At 40.5% G+C, this 22,247-nt stretch overlaps 1 protein-coding gene across 3 annotated transcripts in view; it reads left to right on the forward strand.

Moving 5' to 3' along the window:
* Window positions 1-22,247, forward strand: part of ATF7 (activating transcription factor 7) — a 153,834-nt gene that overhangs the window by 27,229 nt on the left and 104,358 nt on the right. For 2 of the 3 annotated variants that reach the window (XM_042453555.1, XM_042453556.1), the window contains exon 2: window positions 15,204-15,268. In XM_042453555.1, the coding sequence (XP_042309489.1) occupies window positions 15,221-15,268 (48 nt within the window). In that variant the 5' untranslated portion in view covers window positions 15,204-15,220. Of the gene's footprint in view, window positions 1-15,203; window positions 15,269-17,520; window positions 17,690-22,247 lie in introns of those variants that run through there. The other variant, XM_042453557.1, reaches the window with a different exon arrangement.

The raw sequence follows: 22,247 nt of genomic DNA on the forward strand, positions 1-22,247 counted from the left end.
CAATTCCCAGCTCGGCCATGAAACCCACTGGGTGACCTTGGGAAATCACATGCTCTCAGTCTCAGAGGAAGGTAATGGCAAACCTCCTCTGAACAAATTTTGCCTAGAAATAGCTTTGCCTTAGATACAGGATCGCCTTAGGGTCACCATAGGTCAAAAAGGATAAATGGTACATTATCTCATCCTGTAACATCCATGGAATCCCCATTTTGCCATGCCAGTGTGTGTAGTGGCGCTAAGCTGAATAGGTGAGACCTGAATGAACTTTATGGCAGACTAAGCAAGAAGGGGTTGTTGTTGTTGTTGTTGTTGTTGTTAGCTGCCTTTAAGTTGACTTTGACTCATGGTGAGGCCATGGATGAGACACCTCCAGGTCCAATCTGTCTTCAACTGTTTTGCTCAGGTCTTGCAGCCTCAGGGCCATGGCCTCCTTAATTGAATCTTTCGAGGCTCCTGGACCCAGCTTTGGGGCCACTGTGGTCATTGGACATACAGCTGGGAGGGCCGCCTTGGAGGAGTTGGGGCTGTTCAGCTGCTCTGCCTCGCCCACTCCTCCTGGGTCTCTTTGGTCCCTGGAGCTGGGAGGGCAGTGGAGGTAGTGGAGGCACCAAGCAGCCCTTTCCTCACCCTACAGCCAGACTCAGGGGACCGTGCTAGGCTTTGGGAGCTTTGATTTGGCCAGGTCATGCCTTTTTCCTGGGATGTCCTCCCTTTTGTGGGGCCTGGTCTTCACTTTCAGTGTGGACACCTGGGGTTCCCCTGGGAAAGGGACAGTCCCTTGGAGCTCTTTTGCCTCAGAGCAGCTTCTTCTGGGATTGCCTCTTTTATGGGCACTCCCTCCCCCCTGGCTGTATGCAGCCTCCCAGACTCAGGGGGCAACTGAGTTATCCTCAATGGCCCCCGCAAAGAGAGGACATCCTAGAAAAAAGGCAGGACCTGGCCAAATCAAAGCTCCCAAGGAGTTCTGTAAAATATTTTCTATATCTGTTTTTCAGTTGCCTTTTGGCAATATAATATTTAGAAGCTGACTTTTGGCTACTGATTAACATTGCTAATAAATTGCATGCTATAGATATGTCTCAAAATATGCAAGTACTGTACGTATAGTTCACTTGCAGTATTTCCTTTACAACTGCATATTTCTTTGAAAAACTGTATATTTTAAAAGCCATAACAAAAAGACTGTTTTAATATGAATTTATGAAGTGATAATATGTCTTATTGCAACCTTGTAAAATGCTTGATAGACTACTAGAGAAATTAAGAGACTGTATGACGCATTGCAAAGTACTGACTTGACGGAGGAACTCACAGAATTCACTTTGCCTGGACTGTTACAGCTAATGTGTGTGTTTTCTCTCTGGATTCTTCTATTTCTTGTTCACATGTTGTTACATTCTGTTTGTTTACAGACATTGTTTTATACCTTTTTCATTCTCCTTCATACTTCTTTGGTCTGTTTTTTCTCTTTTAATTTTTAATGAGCAAATCATTTCAAAGCCACTATTTGTATTTTATGTCACAAGCTGCTTTGAGGGGGGGCATTTATTAAAATGTTGGATAATAGGTCTAAAAATAACTGAGAAGCTCTAGACAGTGAAGGAAATCTCCATTATCTCAGGGCTGTCTTGCTAGAGCAGGGCTAGCCCCAAACACTTTTGACTGCTGGTCTAACTAGTACCCTTTCATTTTAAATTTGGACCCAAAAGTCCCAGAACTTCTCCTGTTTTAGACATTCTATGCCCTTCAATTAAGGTGGGTTTTAACAGTTGCTTAATACCTTAGTGTGGGTTGACTTAGGTTTAAGGCAGTGGACAAGGACAGCCCCACAAGACACCATTTGTGGGCCTCAGCCATCATCAAGACAAGAAAAGGAGTATGGGGTGGATGATTTGTCTCTCCTAGACTCCTCCAAGAGTGACAGTTCAGTTTTTACAGAGGCTATGCCTCTGCTGCCCCACTGATTAATTAAAAGAAAATTCTCAGTTTTTCATACCCAAAAATGGATACCTGACTTTAGTTTTTAGTTTGTCATGGCTGATATATTTGACAGACTGTACAGACTCTGGGCAAGGAGTGTCACAGAGGCAGAAAGTCTCCCACCTTCCTGTACCTACCGGAACTGCTTATCTCTAGTTTATATGGTGTCCTTTTACCCTAAGCATTTTAATAAACCTTCATTTAGGTTATGGAGATGAGTAAGTGTGATCCGTAACAAAATATTGCAGAGTGGTGTGTCCATTGCAGAGACAGGGTGTTGGAATAGGACTCTGGGAGACCAGGGTTGAAATTCCTGCTTGGCCATAGGAACCTGCTGGGTGACCTTAGGCAAATCACACTCTCTGAGCTTCAGAGGGGGACACAGGTAACTCCCCGAGCAAATCTTACTAAGAAAACCCCATGATAGAAAAGTCTTAAAGTTGCCATAAGTCAGAAATGACTTGAAAGCACATACACAGTGTGTAAAAGTTGCAGTTCAGGGTTCTGGCAGGTCAGTCATGCCTTTCTTCAGGATATTACGCTTCATTCCTCATTCTTAGCTTTCTATGGCTATGGAAAATGTCTAGTCTTCCTTAGATTAGATTTTTTTTTTAATAAAAAATAGCCCATCTAGCATTTTAAAAAAAGAATATTGTGCAGATCTTTGGGGTTCCCCTGGGTATGCTATTATTTCCCTTTTGTTTCTCAGTGGTTCTGTTGCGGCTACACTCCCATCAGTACTTACCACTTGAGTTCATAGTTGGAAGGAGCGATAAACTTTTCTTGGAATCGTAAAACACTAAGCAAATGTCTTCAACCTCAGTTTAAAAAAAACACACCAAACCTCATTGTTTATATGTTTCCCATATCTGAATAGTGCTTTTCCTCCAGAGCTGTGCAACAGTGTGTTTATATATTTGACTTGTAAAACTGACAATTGAATGTAATGTGAAGAGCTATGGTGGAACCATGCAATTGTTGATCCCACTGTAATTTACATGATGCATTTCACCGAAGGGCAAAGGAAAATGAGTCAGGAGTCCTTAGCTTTACTAGGAAGTGTGTATTGCTCCCTGTCCTACCTTTGCTTCAGACTCTGAATCATCTCTTGGATGCATAAACAAAGTGGATTATGAGCTTTATGTCCCAGGACAACCAGTCACTTACAGTAGCATGCCTTTTGCTCCCCCTCCCTATGCCACCTATGAATCAGGCATGGTTTCTCATTTCTTTATAAAAATAGAATATAGTATGCAGCCTCCAAACATTGGAATACTTTACTCATGTTTTAGAAGCTCGAGTTTGAAAGGTCTTTATATACATTTAAGGTTCTCTTTGGTCTGGGTGGGACATTATCTCCCACTCTGTAAAAAAATGTGGGGAGGGGATTGAGGCTTGAGTACTTGTGTTCTCTCTACTGCAAGATATTGTAGTGACCTGGGCTTTGATCACTGCAAGATCTTCCAATTGGCTAAGCTTTGAAAATACAAACTACATATATTGTTAAATGGAACCTGGAAATGTTTAATGTTGGCATTGCTTGTTATATTTGAATTTTTTTAGTACAGTGGTACCTCGGGATACGAAATACCCAGGTTACGAATTTTTCAGGATACGAAAAAATCCCATAGGGATTTATTGTTTCGGGTTACGAAAGTTTTTTCGGGTTACGAAAAAACTCCGGCGCTATTTTAAATGGAGCCGCGGCAGAGCCGCGGCTTTTTTCCCCATTAGCGCCTATGGGTTTTCGGCTTACGAAGGCTTTTCGGGTTACGAAAGCGGCCGCGGAACGAATTATTTTCGTAACCCGAGGCACCACTGTATATTGACACTCTCAATATGGAGGGAATAGCCCAATAATGCATTATTAAAGCAATGGTTTGGTAATGCATTGGTTAAGGCATCAAAAAAGAATAGAAACATGGCCACAAATCTCCCCATATTACCCTAAAATAAAATTTTTGAAATAATAACTGTTATGTATACCTAAATGATAATGCATTATTGTTAAAATGCCAATAAGGGATATTGATTTCACGCACACACAAAAACCACATTACAGATATAAAAAACACATCACAGGTAAGGTTTTGCTTGTAATACCTTATTTCCAAGTTCTAGATAAAATAGAGTTACTAACTGAAAACTAACAAGAGATTTTAGCCCTATCCCTGTGATATGTGTGCAAATGTTAGTCAGCTTCAAAAGATCTGAACTGTTTGAAAGGGATGGGGAAACTTTTTGATCCTCGAAATTAGTGATGGCAAACCTTTTAGGGACCAAGAACCCAAAGTCAAAGGTGTTCCAGCATTGGGTGCAGAACTTTCTGCTGGGGCAGAACATTTGAGGGCGGGACTTTCAGGGGATGGGACTTCCACCCTCTGGGGGTGGGACTTCTGCCTTCCAGGGGTGGAACTTCCGGGAGTAGGACTTCCCAGAGACAGCTAAGGGCCTGGGAGGGCAATGGGGGAAGAAGAGCAATAGGCGCATGCCTGTTCCTCCTCTTCCCCCACTCTCCCATCTCTCCGCATGCCTCCAAAATAGCTTTATGTACCACAGAGGGCATGCATGCCATAGGTTCACAACCATGGCTCTAGATGTATTAGTTTACAGCTTGCTAATCTCTTATTACTGGCCATACTGTGTGGGGTTGGTAAGAGTGTGTGGAGGAAAAATCTGGAAGACCAAAGATTCCCAACCCTCCTTTGTAGGAAAGTCTTAGCAAGTGTAAGAAATTACTCTAGTCCTCATTGCTACCAGAATGGTGTACTGATCGATGCAGGGAGAGAACTGTATCTCCTTGCACAGATTTATGTACACAGGGATCAGTCCTCTAGAAAAATTACAGAACATGTGTATCTCTCTAGCAATACTAGGTGGCACCGCAGACAAAAAGCATTGAAGCTGTAGGAATGAAAATCCCAAGATGGACATCAGAAGAGAAAGAATAAAACAAGATAATTGGCCAACATAATAAAGACCTACTAATCCTGGATGAAGGGAACTACAGAATTAAAATGATGGAAGAACTGCTATAGGAAGCATTTAAATGTATCCGGTTCCTTTATAGACAAATCAACAAAAGATTTAAAAGTTTTTTGTTCTACACCAAATTGAAAAGGAATTGGATTTTGAAAAATTACTCCTTTATCAGAATCAACACATTGTATCTAAAGTATACAAACTATTACTGGGTTTAGAAATGGAAAAAGAAACCATTAAACAATATATGATTCACTGGGCTCAAGATTTTGGCGAACCTATCCTCCTGGAAGAGTGGGAGAAGAATGGGGGGGGGGGGAGATTAAAACACACCTTAAGCTTCAACATTAAAGAAAACTATTTCAAAATACAATTCAGGTGGTATTTGACACCAGAAAAAAATATATAAAATATACAAAACAACTAAGACGAATACTGGAATTGTCACAAAAAGAAAGGAACCATGGTGCACATGTGGGATTGCTCCCGGGCAAAAAAATTTGAGTTCAAATACAGACTGAATTAGAAAATAATTTAGACACAAAGATGATTATGGTTCCTAAATTATATCTTTTGGGAATATCCAATGAAGACCTAGAAAGAAAATACGGAAAGATTTTAATTTACTTGACAACAGCAGCAAAGATCCATTCTTGCCAGAAAAGGGAAAAGTAGTGAAGTTCCAACGGGACAAGAATGGCTATTGAAAATATACGAGATCATGGAATTAGACAAATTGACCTGTTTAATGAAAGATATAAATTTACATAAATATAAAAAAGAATGGTCTCCAGTTATTAATTAAAGGTTTGAAAAGGCAGAAATGGTACAATAGCTATTGAAGAATGAAAAAATACTCTCCCACTGGACTAATATATTTTGTTAAACTAGGGAAATTAATTTGAACATAAAAGATCCAGATATGAGAGTAAGGTATGGGAATCAAAAAACAGGAAAATAAGTTCATATTAAGTAATAGTGTTTATAGGAAAAAGATAGATAAAATGGTAGATGTAAAGGAAATTTCCAAGGAGATAGATATGAATGACCTTGATATTCAAACAGAGCTATATTGAAAGTCATTTTTGGTTTTTCAGTAGTATTACTGAATATATTTAAATAGTCATAGTAAAGGATAGGAAGTTTTTTCTCTTTTGTAAATAATATATATATACAGTGTGCCCGCGTCATACGTGGATGCATCATACGTGGCTTTCAGCATACGCTGAAAGCCGCTAGGGAGCCTGGCGGGGTGCACGGGGCGCAAGGAGCGGTGCGTCCCATTAAGAGTAATGGGGCAAGCGCCGCCGCGCACTCCACCATGCATGAGCCCCATTATTTTCAATGGTGCTCGAGCATACGCTTTTTTACGCGGGGTGTGTGTGTCCGGAATGGATCCCCTGCATAAAAAAAGGGTGCACTGTGTGTGTGTGTGTGTTTGTGTGTGTGTGTGTGTCATTTATACCCCACCCTTCAGCCTTAAAGGCTATCAGAGCGACTTACAATTATTGGTCTAGAAACCATGTCCTATGAGGAACGACTTAAGGAGCTGGGGATGTTTAGCCTGGAGAAGAGAAGGTTAAGAGGTGATATGATAGCCCTGTTTAAATACTTGAAGGGATGCCATACGGAGGAGGGAGCTGACTTGTTGTCACTTGCTCCAGAGACTAGGACCCAGAGCAATGGATGCAAGCTACAAAAAAAGAGATTCCACTTCAACATTAGGAAGAACTTCCTGACAGTAAGGGCTGTTCGACAGTGGAACAAACTCCCTCGGAGTGTGGTGGAGTCTCCTTCCTTGGAGGTCTTTAAAAAGAGGCTAGATGGCCATCTGTCGAAGATGATTTGATTGGGATTCCTGCATGGCAGGGGGTTGGACTGGATGGCCCTTGCGGTCTCTTCCAACTCTATTATTCTATGATTCTATTATTTATAATTAGACAGTTCCCTGCCCTCAGGCTTATAATCTGAAAGACATGACACAAAAGGAGAAGGGAATGCTGGAGGGAAAGAGGATGAGGTCCAGTGGTGGTTCTCCCCCTGTGAGGCCTGGACCAAGGCAGATGGACTGGAAGGGAGGGCTCTTCTTCTTCAGGCTAGCCTGGTGGAGCTAGGCCTGCCTGTTCACTCTCTCACAGTCCAGAGGATGACAGTTATCATGGAGGGAGGACATATATATGTATGTATGTATGTATGTTTGTTTGTTTGTTTTTGTGGTTTTTTATGTATGAAAACAATAAAGATATGTAAAAAAAAGAAGCTGTGAGAACAAAGACATTTTATTCCCAAGTATCCAGACATAAGTCTTCTTCTGTTACTAAACTTAAATTTAATTGAAGCAATTTAACTGGTTGAATTTGTTGTAATTTTGCTGTATTGCTCAAATGAGTGCGCACAATGAAATCTCCCAACAAGATGAGGGAAGACCACATTTTTAAAAACTTGGCTTTTAAACAGAACTGCCAGTTTGACCACCATTAAAACTGTCCTTTTTGGGGAGGCAGACTTTAAAGTACAGTAGCTAGTTCACTTCAGTGGCATCACTAGGGTTGGTGTCACCCGGTACAGTAACTCATGGTGTCACTCCCCCCATTAACCTCTCTCCATATCACACCGTACAGAATCCTTAGTAAAAATTTTTGTACTATTGTTACTCATAAATTATAATTCCCATATATATGACTGAATGTCATGGTAACAGTTATGACATAAACAATTAGCAAAAGCAAAACTGTACCTTGAAATTACAGTATCATATATATAGCCTCAGTGCATTTGCATATACAGTGCACCATTCCTTTATGTGGGGGATCCATTCCGCCCCCCTTTGCACCACGTGATGCAGTGCAGCATGTGCGCCATTGCCTCTTCTGGCACATGGCTTTCATAATAAGCTGAAAGCTGCATATAGCATGTCCACCTATGGCATGCATGCATGTGACTGAAGTGAAAATTTGGTAAAAGGTATGTTTTTTTAAAAAAATTAAAAGAATAAAATTTATAATTTTGATTTAAAAAAACTCTGGGACTGCACCTTTCTCCTTCCACTGAGCATCACTCCACTCTCACCATCTCTTCAGCATTCTAATGGGACACAGGCAAATGCCACAGACCATTTCTGCTCAAAAGCAATGTTTGAGCTGCAGTGGTGTTACCCATCTTGGGGTGTCACCTGGTGCGGTCCGTACCTCCTGCACCCTCCCAATGATGCCACTGGTTCACTCTGCTGTGTGGCTGGATATAACATTGGTGCAGAAGACCTGTGCTAATGGCCCGTGTGCTCTTGTTTGTACCACAGCCATGGGGAGTGACAACAGTGTAGATGGAAGGGGGGGGGGGAGACTGCCCCATTTGTTTTAGCTCTCCTAAGGATCTTGCCAACAGCAGGGAGATTTTGAATAGAACAAAGAAGACATGGAAAGGGGTCTCCTGTCTTCTCAGCCCTATTAAGAAAAATTATTTAAGGTATTTCTGTATGGGCTCCCAGCCCACAAATACATGAAAGGAAATGCAGCAGCAGTAGCAGAATCTACAGTAACATAGCAAGGGGGTTGTCTGTGCTGGTGCTTCTGCATTCTCTCACTTCAGCTGTCTGAAAGATAAGCTGTTTGTGAGTCAAAGTAGGCCACTCTTGTAAAACATCAGGGGGTGAAAGCTTGAACACATTAGCACAGAGACAGAAGGTACCATTTCATTGACTGACAAAGTTTGTTTCTGCCTTTTAATAACAGATTAAGGTTTCGAAGAGCTTTGTGGTTTAATTTGTGGACCTGGACAGTTAAGGCAGGAATAGGCAAAGGACTTTGGAAGAATAGATGTGTATTGACTGGTCTGTCCTGTTTTATTTATTTATTTATTTATTTATTTATTTATTTATTTATTTATTTTCCCCCTTTGCTGTAACTGAATGGAAATTTACAGGAGACTGCTTGAAATGTATTTTACTGTTTGGTGCAATATGCCCTAGGAAAGTGCAACTCCATCCTATAGCCCTTAATCTTTCCTATAAATGTTTTCCCTAAATTTGTTTTGTTTATGGAACATAGCAGCTTTGACACTAGTGGAACTATAAGGCAGAAACTGAATATGTACACACTCCCTCCCTCTCTCTCTCACTCACTCACACACACACCTCCCTCATACAATCCAGAAGTCCTTGGTCAGTGTGTGCTTACCTGGTTAATATGTGCATCCCTTCGGCTCTGCACAGGCAACAAGCGTATGAAGCATGTACAAATACTTCGCAAGATTTTGCATGTCTCCTGGGTCCTGAACAAATCTCTTCCAAACTCTGGCAAAAATAAAAATGCTGTGAGTGAAATGCACTGTTTGTTCTAAGAGCTGTACTTAGTTTGTAATGTTTGAAAGCAATCTGAATTATGCCCTCTTAGAGCAGGGCATGTGCTGTCACGTAAAACCTTGAAAAATCTATGTGCCTTCAGGCTTTGCAAAACCAGGTGGAGATATATATGTTCTTTTAAAAAGAGGTCAGGCAATTCTTGTAAATCCCACAGGTCTTCTTAAAGCTTGTGACTTATGAATATTGACTCTGGGTTAGCCTCAGAAGGACTTATCTTAAGACCTTTTCATAAACACCTTTTTCATTCTGGAAGTACACAGCACTGCTGTACTCAGGTTGGATTTAAATGGAAAATAGTCATTATGAAATTGTTTTATTTCCAGTGTTTTCACAAGCAGATGCATGGAGTTCAAGACTGCATATATGAATGCTGGATGATCTACACCAGGGGCTGGACAGCAGGAGTGTGTGTCTTTCTTTTGCTTCTGCTCAACCTCTCAATGACTTTTGAGACTATCACTGGTAATCTTTTGAGCTGCTTTTCTCGGTTAGGACTTGAGGGCACTATTTTACAGTGACTCCAGTCTTTCTTGGAGGGGTAAGCTGAGAAGGTAGGGCTGGAAAATTCCTGTTTGGCATCTTAGCTATTAGCTTAGTTTGTAATGCTTTCAAACATTACAAATTAAGCACCTCAATTTGTGCTGTAAGAGGGCATAATTCAGATTGCTTTCAAACATTACAAACTAAGCACCACAAGGCTTAGTGTAACATACACATGGAACCACTGGGAGTGGTTGTTTGGCGTTAGGGGGATCCATGCTATCAATATACAGATGACAGACAATTCTAGCTCTCCGTCTAATCCCAGGGAAGCTATTTAAGCAGAAAACCAGTGTCAGTTGTTAACAAAGAAGGGTGAAGAAATTACCCCCCCACACACAGGCTGCAGCCTTGAGCTCCCAACTTGAGGAAATGAATCTCCAGACAGCGAGACTTCACTCAACACGAGGGCTTTTAATCTTTGTTGCAAACTATTTACAAAGATTACACTGAGTATCAGACAGCCATCTTGAATAGTTACTATCATACAATCCAACAAAGTGCTTTGCCAACCACTGACCACAACAATTCAACAATGGAGATAGTCACCTTCTCCCTTATATAGGTGGTCTTCTTGGGAGTTATGTGACAGTCATGCCACCAATGAAACCCGGTTGGCTTCATATCCAGTACCTGTTGCATCAGAATACTACCCATGATGGCTGGCTTAACCTGCTGTGCATGTTGCGTCAGACTTCCCGTGATGCACAGCTCACCAAATGCTGACTCATGCACCTGCTACTTGAACTGTAGTAATCTCTGCTGCAGTTCCTCCTAGTGGTCACATCCATATCATTTTCAGACCAGGGTGTAACATGGTCCTGATAAATACTTCCCCTGAAATCTCAGGCTTGTAGCTCGAGTCTACTTCTCCATTCAGCTCTGAGTCTGGGTGCCCAGTTTTCAGTGGTAACCAGGAATGTTTTGCACAGTTAAAATTAGTTCTTCTGTTGTGTCCATTCCCAGAAATGTTTGATCTGGTTGCAGTGACTCATGCCTTGATTATTTCCTATTTGAATACTATAATACACTGTAGGTCTAAGGCAAGCTAGTGTGGTATAGTGGTTTGCATGTTGGACTATGACTCTGGAATCCAAGATTTGAATCCTGGCTTGGCCATAGATACCTACTGGGTGGCCCTGGGCAAGTCACAATCACTTAGCCTCAGAGGATGTCAATGACAAACTCTCTCTAAAGAAATTTGCCAAGAAAACCTCATGATAAGTTCACCTTAGGATCACCATAAGTCAAAAACTACTTGAAGACACACAACAACAATAACAACAAATGTACTATAAGAGCCATTGTGGTGAAGTAGTTTGAGGATTGGACTACGACTCTGGAGATTACGTTTTGATTGCCCACTGAGCACGGAACCAAGTAGGTCACACAATCTCAGCCCCACAAAAACCCATGATAGATTTGCCTTAGGTCCGCCATAAATCAGAAACAACTTGAAGACACACAGCAGCAATAATACATTGTACAGTGATCTGCCTTTGCAAATGCAAGATGTCCCCAAAAAACTGTGGCCAGGCAGCTAACCGAGGCTGCAGGATACACACAACTTCCCTGTTGTAATAGCTTCACTGGTCAATTTCTAAGCATAATATTCAAAGCTCTTGTCATAATGCTGTAAAGCACTAGATGCCTTGGGTCCAGACTTGACTTTATCAGACTGGCAAAAAAGACGGGAGCATCCTGACAGCATGCTCCTGTCAATATTGGGCAGTAACACAAATATTATCGCACGATCTCGCGATTATCATGCGGTTTTTTTCCCTGAATAAAGGGGCATTCTAGTGCTGCTTTTTATTCACAGGATTTCCCCATTAATAAAAAGCTGTGCTAGAATGCCTCTTTATTCACGGGATAATCTTGACATCATGTGATAATCTTCATGTTATTGTGGGATATTGATGGGAGCATACTGCTATGTTCCCCAGCATGGTCTTTTAATAGAGGGTGCTGCTCTTTTCTTATTGTTCTGCTTTAAATGGTTTTAAACTGATTTGCGTTGATGCTGCTTTAATAGAATAGTGTGCTTTATTGAAAACTTCTTTGTTACAAGCAATTTTACAACTGCATTTGGCTTTAATCTATATTGCACCTTGGGTACCAGATTGGAAGAAAAGTGGGATAGAAAAGAAGTTAATAAATAAAGTACAGTAATAGGTTACTTTGTGGATATTCTAGCCAAAGTAACTGCTAATTTAAACATTTGAGCTGCATAACTGTGATTTTAGTGATTCGGTACAAGATGATCATTACACCAGTACTTTACTCCTTGTGTAGTCCAGGTGTTTATTGGGGAAGAAATGTAGGTCCCATGCATTTCCCTGTGGAGGATAGTTGATTGTTTCAGAAGTGTTTAGACATTTTTTTTCTTGGTCTTCAGTTCTGGGTTCTTGATCATGCCTTGTTTTAATGTGTTAATTAAATGTGTTAATGGTCTCAGTTTCTTAGGGCTAACTATAGTTTAGGTCATCCTTCCAAACAATACTGCAAGCCATGGTTTGATCCTGGTTTGGTTGGATTACTCATACCATGGCTTGCAGTATTGTTTGGAAGGATGACCTAAACTATAGTTAGCCCTAAGAAACTGAGACCATTAACATATTTAATGGCAGTTTGAGAAAACCAGAAAATCTATGAAATTACATATGAGAAGAGAAAGGAAAGTGGTGAAGGGAGAACTAACATTCTGTGGCCTGTTACAGACTGCCAAAATAAAGCTGCTTCGGGTCTCTTTGCAGGTATGCTATTTAAATGACGCATGGGTCCTAAGAGTCCGGAGGTTGTGCCAAAGCCACACTCCATTCCTAAGCACTGGAGTGCAGCTTTGGTGCAGCTTCCGGATTCTTAGGATGCATACATCATTTAAACAGCATACCTCCAAAGAGACCCGAAGCAGCTTTATTTTGGCAGTCTGTAACAGGCCTGTCTTTGTTTTTTGATCCTGCATGATTTGGAGAATTGGAACAGTGCTTGTTGTTTTTGAGAAGTAATTTGAGATTGCTCCATCATAGTTACAATCATTAGAACATACTCATGTGAAGAAATCTATTTCCAAGTTAATCTTATTGCATTAACACGGGTATGTCCACCTAAATGTGGCCACCATCAACTCTGGTCAGTTGCAGTCCTCCATTGTGTGATTTTCAATATGTATACAAGTGCACAAAGAAAGACCATGTAGTGGTTTGAGCATTGGACTATGATTCTGGAGACCAAGGTTCAAATCCCTGCTTGGCCATGGAAATCCACTGGATGACCTTGGGCAAATCACATGCTCTCAGCCTCAAAGAAAGACAAAGACAAGCACCCTCTGAACAAATCTTGTCAAGAAAACCTCATGATAGGGTTGCCTTAGGTTAGGTTCACCATAGGTTGGAAGCAATTTGAAGCCACACATCAGTGAAGAAAGACAGATAGAATATACCTTGTATTTAATCAGGTTCCAACTGGTGTATTCTAGGGGTGTTTCTACACTGTAGAAATAATTCCATTTGAACCACTTTAAATCCTTGGCTCTAGCTGATTGGCAATTTTAAAAGGTCTTAAGTTCTTCTTTGCCGAAGAGTGCTGGTGCTAACAAAACTACAAATCTCACAATTCTGTCGGATGGAGCTGTGGCAATTAGTGGTGTCAAACGGGATTATTTCTGCAGCGAATATATACACTAGATCTTGAATTTGCAGATCCTAATAGTGTTCATATGTAAAATAGGTGGAGGGGGATGTGTGTTTCTGAACAATCAATTTTACCTGCAATGGCCTCATTCTGCTACACCAAAAATATTTGTCAGCTTGTAGCAGACCAGCTCCTGAACTTAAATTGGGAGATGATTGGAAGCAACATGAACAGCTGCAGTATGTTAATGTAGCAAATTCCCTGAAGAGATAATGTTTGCTTTATTATAGCTTTTTAAATCACACTATTAAAAAATCAGTTGTTGATAGAGCTATTATTTCTGAATTTACATGGTAGAGCTTTCTTTTATTTACCTTTTTTATTAATAAGAATAGCTTCACTTACAATATAATAGAACTGAAGCTTTGTTATACTTGGCTGTAGTCAGTGACAAATTACTTTTGCCATCAGTTTTGCAATTTTCCACTAGGGAGCTAGATTATGGTCTTGTAAAATGGAGCACCACTCCTATAATACCTTAATTAACTTCATTTATTTTAGCTTTTTACTATTGAAAATATCACTGGCACATCAAGATGACTTGGATTTATTTCCTCATACTCTGTATGGCTGTATGTATGTAGAGTTTCTATACAATTCTGTACAAATGTGTACATCTCTTTTGAACTCTGACTCTGTCACAGCCCCTTATTATAGAGCATACTAATAAAAGCTACAGACAAAGTGCAATCCATGGGTTGCATGCGGACCCTGAGGCACCTAGGTGTGACCCCTAAAGCCCCCAAACTATTTGTTTTTTTTAAAAAAACTGAGCCAATTTGGGGTGGTTTTTGCCTAAAAGCTGTCCAAACTGCCCAAACCACATCAGTTTGGTTCCCTTGACCATCCAAAGCCTCCCAACCTCCCCAAAGAACAAACACAATTAAAAAAAAAAATCAGCCCAAAAGGCAACAAATGTGACGTCATATCACTTCAGGCATGCTTGCTGGGCAGGCACAGGCTGGTAAAATGCTTGATGTCCCCTGCAAGATTGCCCATTCCAGTTGTAAAGCAAAATGGCAAATGGAAGCCCAGGATTGACCCACCCCTTGTTTTAGTCCAAATGTGATAGTAGGTGTAGTGTTGGAGCTTCATTTATCAGATGACTGGCTGCATATACAGTAACTCCAAGTAGCACAGCCAAGGTTGTCCTTGTAGTCTACTCCTCAGTGGTGGCGGTGGTGCACAAGAACCTCTCCAGAGAAAAGGTGGCTTCCAACATTTCTGTGTATTTAATATAACCCAAAGAACACGGTGGTAGGTGGTGTGAGGATGTTGCATAAATATACCTTCCAGGAGACATCATTACAACCTTCTGATCTTCCTCTACCACCATGCATTAACTTCCTGGTTTGCTCATCCTGAAAGGTGGTAAATCTGCAATGGACCCTAGTGGTGGGACCATACCGTTACAAAAAGGTGGCAGGCAAAAAGTATTCCACCCCTGCTTGGCATGAGTAGAAAGGAGAATTGTCCTCAGGAATTCTCTGAGCCTTCCCTCCCCTCAGGCATCTGTATTATTGCTACTGATGAACTGTGTTCCTAAAAAGCGCAATGCCATCAGTATTCCCTCTTCTTTGTTGGCTTATTTAATATATTTTCTCTTTTCTCTCTCTCTCTCCCTCCTTCCCTTTTTTGTCTTGCGTAGCTCAACAGTGGAAAAATATGGGAGACGACAGGCCATTTGTGTGCAGTGCCCCAGGCTGTGGACAGGTACGTTTACAGTATACTTTATTGTGTGTGTGTCGTTGTGAATCAAAGTGGCTGTTTTATCACTAAGGGAAAGAGTTTAAAGCCAGTGTTTTACGTGATCATTGGAGGTAATCAGATCTGAGGATTTGCAGTGTGTAAATCCAAGTTACGAGCAAGTGCAAAGGCTCCAAAGTAATGAAATTTGCCTGGCTATTGTGCTGGAGTGGTGTTCTGCCCCCCCCCCCAAAGTCATATCCATGAAATTCAGAGGAAAAAAAAGTGATATACTGATCTATAGTTAACCTATTTTCTTTTTATTTGAGACTTATTTAACCAGAGAAGATCCCTCACATTTGTTAACAGGCCTTGTGTATTTTTGAAAAGTGGCTTGTGATTATTTTAGTGTTAGCAATTTATTTGTCTATTGTTCCATAGTAGGGTGTGCTTGAGTATTGTATAGTAAAATGCCATATACAAACAAAGGAAAGAACAAGGGCAGAGAAAACAAACAAATTCTTCTGGCTCAGAATCCTAACTTTGGGGATCTGCATGGTGTGTCAGGAATGCACTCTTTTGGGCGGGATACACACCGCCATATAGTACGTACTGTATACGTACTAGGGTTAGGAAGGGGCGGTGCTTCTGCACCCCCCTAACCCTAGTACGTATACAGTACGTACAAGATGGCGGCGCCCCTTCCACATGGGCGCCGCCATCTTTACGTACTGGACACATAGCGTCCAGATGTGTCGCGGCGCTTATGACGTCGCGAATGCGCCTACGGTGCCTCGCGATGTCATAGATGCGCCGCAGAAAGAAGCTCCGAAATGGAGCTTCTTTTTTTGCTCCGCGCGGGAGTCGCGCGGTTTGGCTGCTGTGGCTCCCGCACGGAGCAAATGGCGGCGGCGGGGGAGCGCCGCAAAGCGGCGGTTTGTATCCCGCCTTGGTTACCTTAAGTAGCTCATGGGCTCAGAAAATTTTTATCTTTCACTCCTGGATGTTTTGTTTTCAGACTGATAAATAAACTGGCTTATTTATATTCATGAGTAGGTAAGTGAAGGTTCGTGACTCAGATGATGAATTTTCTTAATTGGCCTTTGCAATGAACTGGCTTCAGTCAGACACCTAGACCTGAATCATTTGTTAATCCAACTAGAGGAGGCCTGTTGAATCAATGGGATTTTCCAGTGTATTTCCTGCATTGCAAGAGATTGGTCTATATAGCCCTTGTGCTCCCTTCCAACTTAAGATTCTATGAATCACCATTCAACAATTTATCAAATAGGTCTGTCTAAATGGGACCAATGGAATGAAGACCCAAATATTCGGGGATCTATGTTGTTTTGGTTCTGTCTTTCTCCTGGCTAAAGGAGTTATTTCTTATAACATTTTAGATACTTTACCAGGGAATTATTCCTGTATATTAGTATTCAGATTTCTGCAATATGATGTGTAAACACCTTTAAAAGAGAGCAAAGTCATGTCCTGCAGTTCACACATGAAGCAATTCAAGTTGGTGTAGGAGCTCACATCAAAAGTAGGTCCCATTGAGATCAGCAAGGCTCATTCTTGTACTGCTTAGTAGCAAAACTGAAATTAGTAGCTTTCTTGCAGTACAGTATCCAAAATGTTTGGAACCAGAAGCATTTTGAATGTCATATTTATTTATTTATTTTGGATTTTAGAATGCCTGTATTTGCATATACATACATAATGAAATACAGTACCTTGAAGTTAGGATCCAAATATAAACATGAAATTCATTTATTATGTTTCACATACACCTTATACACATAGCCTGAAGGTAATTTTATATACAATATTTTTGTGCATGGAAAGCAAAGGTGTTATTATCTCAGGTGCCCATGAAAAAAGTTATGGTTTTTGGAATATTTTGGATTTTGGTATTCCAGATAAGGGAGACTCGATCTGTATATCGGGGGCAGTGAAGTTTGTGTTCTGCCACTCTCACATTTTTCTCATATGGACAGCATGGTATGTGTGTCAGACAAAAGCAACTTGACGAAAATGGAATAATCTGAAATGACTTGGTTGCATCAAATCTGAAATACACATTTCCTCTAATTTCCCCCCCCCTCCCCCAAAAAGCACTCCCCAGTGAAACCTTTTGCCAAGATATTGTTTTGAACTCTAGTGGCAAGGAGAGGGGACCATTGCAGTGTGAATGTATTGTCTAGCAGTCTGTATTCATTGTGGGCACACTATGAAATGACAATATTCGTTGTTCCATAATATATTTTTTTCATCTATAGGTGCTATCCTATGTGGTCATTGTATAAATGACACTGAACTAAGCAGTCCTTTACTAGGTGACAATAACGTATACTTCCAGGAGTGGGGGGATCCTCACCAGAAGCTAGTGAGAATAAACTGTACTGCTAGTGGAACAGTACATTTTCTGGCACCATGAAGACTAAGAAAGTATGTCATAGTATGGTGTAAATGTTTGTGGACACAGTCTACTTTTATTTTATGTTTAAAATGCCATAAGCCTTTTCATTGTGTTTTCTGTAACAGACTAGTAAGGGTGCCTCCATGAGCATTGTTACACTACAAATAGTGAACCTCGAGGCTTGACTGACTCTCTTCTCTATTGCACGATTTTGGAGAAAATCAAGGGGTGCTTTATGTAGCAGGTGTGTCTGTTGTATATCTGTTCCAGCATATCTATTGAATGTGTTTTTGTAATGGAGATACGTGTATGTGAATATGTAGCTAAAAGTATTTTTGTGGCAAGGACATGTAATTATCAATAGGCCAGGAAGATGTGTCCAGTTGAGGGTCATCACCATATGTCCACTATATCTTACCCCTGTATTTGTGATTGTAGTTGTTTCTTTTAAAAACATATTACATGAGGGAGCCATTCCAGGATCCTTTGCATAATAATATTTTGGCATAAACTCTGGAACGCTATTTCTCTTACCTGAAATAAATGACAGAGTGTTCTCTTTAGGCATTTTCTAGATTATCTGGCATGATTGTATGGTATGCTTCTGCCGATAGTTGATAATAAAGTCACACTGAGAGACCTACAAATGCCAATAATAATAATTTATTTATTTATTTGTATCCCGCTCTCCCTTTTGAGGATCGAGGCGGGTAACAGCAAACCAATTAACAATTACATAAACAATGATAAAATATTCCCTAATCACCATTAACCCTCCCTCCCTTCCCTAGAAAATGTTCTCTCTCGGAATCTCTATGTTCTCCAATGTGACTCTACCTACCATAGAATCATGCTGGTGTACCTAGAAAATGCATGGAGAGAGCAGATTTTTTGACACTTTAATGTGAACCCATGTTATACCAAGCTGCGTAATACACGAGCCAACTGTACTATGTTGTTAGCATGAGTACCTTGGAAATGTTTCTGTTCCATAGAGTATTTAGCTGTCTTCAAAGTGGTATGTTCCAAGATAGAACTTTCCTGTCTGAGTTAGAACAGCTTACCCCCTTTTTCTTTGTGAAAGAAAAGGAAGAGGGAAAAAAAGTCCTACTGTACTTCATACCTACCCTTGCATTCACTTTAGCTGGAAGTGAATGTCATTTTCCAATGGGGTGGAGGCTCAAGAGCTCATGCAATATTAAAGTGGAAGTAATTTCATTATATCCATCAACATCACTATACTATTGCATTTGTTGTTGACCTTATGCTGAGAAGTACAGGATGTCTTCTGATGTCACTTTACTCAATAACTGTGACAAATGAAATTAAGATTTGCTTTGCAGTTTGTGAAACATAGAAAAGAACAGGCACTTTTGCCCCAGGGGTTCTCTTTTATTTGTCTGTGTTTGTTTCTAAAACAGATAAAAAGAAGAAATTAAACAAGTTCGAAATGTGGCCGTACTCCATTTCTTCATTGTGTCTTGGAAAGTGACTGTCCATTCAATATTTCAGTATTTGAGGTCTGTAAATACCTCTGTTCCATTGGCTGATTGCTTCATTCCTAGAGCCTTCAAAGTTACTACTGGGCTTTTAATGGGTCTGTAAACATGGACCTGGAAGGGCAGCTATGAAGGAACTAGACAAGATCTTGAAGTATAAATCTAGATTATTGAATACTAAAATTAGGATGGCCAGTATCACCATATTTCCCTTTACTGTGTATGGTTGTGAAAGCTGGACAGTGAAGCGAGCTGATAGAAAACCAACTAATCTGAAATGTGGTGCTGGAGGAGAGTTATGCAGGTACCATTAACTACCAAAAAGACAAATAAATGGGTCATAGAGCAAATCAAACCTGAACTCTTCCTAGAGGCCAAGATGACTACATTGAGACTGTCATACTTCAGACTTCTCTTGAGAAGATATGATTCACTAGAAAAGACAATAATACTTTGTAAAGTAGACGGCAGCAAGAAAAGAGGAAAACCGCATTTCAGATTTATAGATTCTATCAAGGAAGCCACGTGCCCTGAGTCTGAAAGACCTGAGCAGGCCTGTTGAAGGTAGCTCTTGGAGATCTCTCATTCATGAGGTTGCCATAGGTTGATGTTGACTTGACGGCAGTTAACAACAACAAACATGTATTTGGTTGCTAGGTCTTTAATGGCTGTTATTTTTGGATTCCCTACACGATCACTTCCCAGCAGTAAGCTTGGTGTGACACAGCTGAGTTCTAAATGTACTGCATATACTTCTTTTAAAATGATTCTACTGAAGGTCGTTTTCTAGTTTCTTTTCTAAGAGGACAGGTGACAAGTCTTTCCATTCCTCTCCACATTCTCTCCCCTTACCCCCACTCTCTGTTCTAAAGTAGTTGCTCAACAAGAATGTGTCTCTTAAGGGGAGCGAGGGCAGGAAAATCTAAAACTTTGTGCGCCTGAGACTATATGCAGTCTGGAGTCACACTGATGTGGTCTCTTTATTTTAAATCAAATTAAGCAGCAAATGCCTGTTTGCTATCTCAATAGCTTTGAAACATTTTTGGTTTGCACCCACATTGTGCCACTTGAAATTCCTTGGTAGTAAATAGTCTGCAATCTCGAGTTGTTTTTGCTGACTTAACAAGGTATTCCCATGCATGTTTCCTTAGTATGTGCCTGTTTTAGTGGGATGTGCTCCTTTATAAAGTGTACATAGGATTGTAGACTTAGCGTTGGTACACACAAGCACTTTGTTACGTCCTGGTGCCAAAATTAGGGTTTGCTACGGCGCAGCACCTATATGCATCAAGCCCTAATATTGGCGCCATTATGCCCACACACCTCTGGGCGGCTCCTTTTTTGCTGTGCAGCATTGCCGCCTTGTTTGGTTGCTACAGCAATGCAGCGCAGCAAAGAGGGGCGGCGTTTTGCGGCCCATGCGTACCGCCCCTTAGAAAAGCAATGTTAAGATATTCTAAGATATTCTAAGTCTCCCTTTACCACCAGCTGCTTAGGGCAAGATAGTTCTCCCCATTTGACAACTAAGTAGTAAATGACATGGCTGTCTACGAAGGCCAACTATCACATATTAGCAGAATACTTGTGTAAAGACAAAAAAGGATGGCTCTATAGAAGAAAATTGCAGGACACCCTTCCACCCCACCCCAGCTGCAGATACACTTGTCTGCTTTTTTTTGGAGAATTAACACACTTCACTTTTAAAGCTGCTATATTTTTTGGAAAGTGTGGAAAACATTTTCTTTTTTAAGAAAATCCCCTGTTCTGGCCATTAAAGCTTATAAGTTCCTACGTGACTTTGAAAGAACCAATGGTAATAAGAACACTGGTATTGGTTTGTCAAGGACCACTGTGACATAAATACTAACAAAAATTCCTTTCTTAGTAGATTATCTTTTTTAAAACAACTTAAAAATCCATATAGCTGTCTAGTTGCATTAATGTGATCCTTCTCCCCTCTCCTCCCAAAAATACTTCCACTTAGAGAAGCCATTTATAAAACATGCTGGAAGGCACAGGTTACCAGTATGTTTTCAGCCAGAATTTAAACACCAGGTGTTTAAGGGCTGAGTGGAATTAAGTTGTTCAAACAGGTCAAGTAAATAGTAGAATATAAAGTCTTCTTGCTTCTGGATAAGGTGCTAACATTTGGTTTGCTGAACATGGGATCAAAGTGGAAAGTGGCACTGATGAAAACTGCACATTCTGTCTTTCAGGCATCCTGTTTGGACTTCATTCAAACAACTAATGACCACAAAGTATCTGCTGGGGCACACTCTTAATTTAGTCTTCCTCCAGAGAGTTTCAGAGTAGTACATGCAATCATGATCCCCATTTTTGATATAAATATCTTGTGAGGTGAGTTAGGTTAATATATGTTGACTGCCCCAAGGTTGCTCAAGAGCTTATGAGAGATTATTTTATCTTATTTTTCTAAGAGTGAACTTCTACATCTCCTAATATATGAACAAATAGCATCCTCAGAGAAACTGGTTGTTTGAATCAGGCCAGAGGAGAAATGCAAAGAGCGAGAGTGTTGTCTTTTAGACATTTTCCAAGAGTTGTGCAGATCTTTCATGCTTGGGATAATGGATCCACACTGGAATGAACCAGAAGACTATATTCTTTACATTAGATTTTAATATTAGATTTTCTGCTATTGGACATACATTGATGTAACACACTTGTATACGATCTTTTAATACAGGATATTTATCATTTATGCATTTATTATATTATAGTAATTCATCTAGATTGGTAAAGTTTGCTGTCTGCATGAATTCTAGCATTTACACATAACTGATAAAAATGTCCTTCATTATTAGTGTTGTCCATTATTGTTGTTGTGTGCCTCCTAGTCTTCTTTGACTTATGGAAGACCCCAAAGCAAATCTATCATAGAGTTTTCTTGGCAAGTTTCTTCAGAGGGGGTTTGCAATTGTCATCCTCCAAGCCTGAGAAAGAATGACTTGCCTGAGGTCACCCATTGGGTTTTTATGCTCATGCAGGGATTTGAACCCTAGTCTCTAGTTGTAGTCCAGAGCTTACATTGTGCTAGTTCTCTCAGTACTGTCCTTACCGACTGTAA

The sequence above is a fragment of the Sceloporus undulatus genome, chromosome 2 (assembly GCF_019175285.1).
Source record: "Sceloporus undulatus isolate JIND9_A2432 ecotype Alabama chromosome 2, SceUnd_v1.1, whole genome shotgun sequence".
Lineage (NCBI taxonomy): Eukaryota > Metazoa > Chordata > Lepidosauria > Squamata > Phrynosomatidae > Sceloporus > Sceloporus undulatus.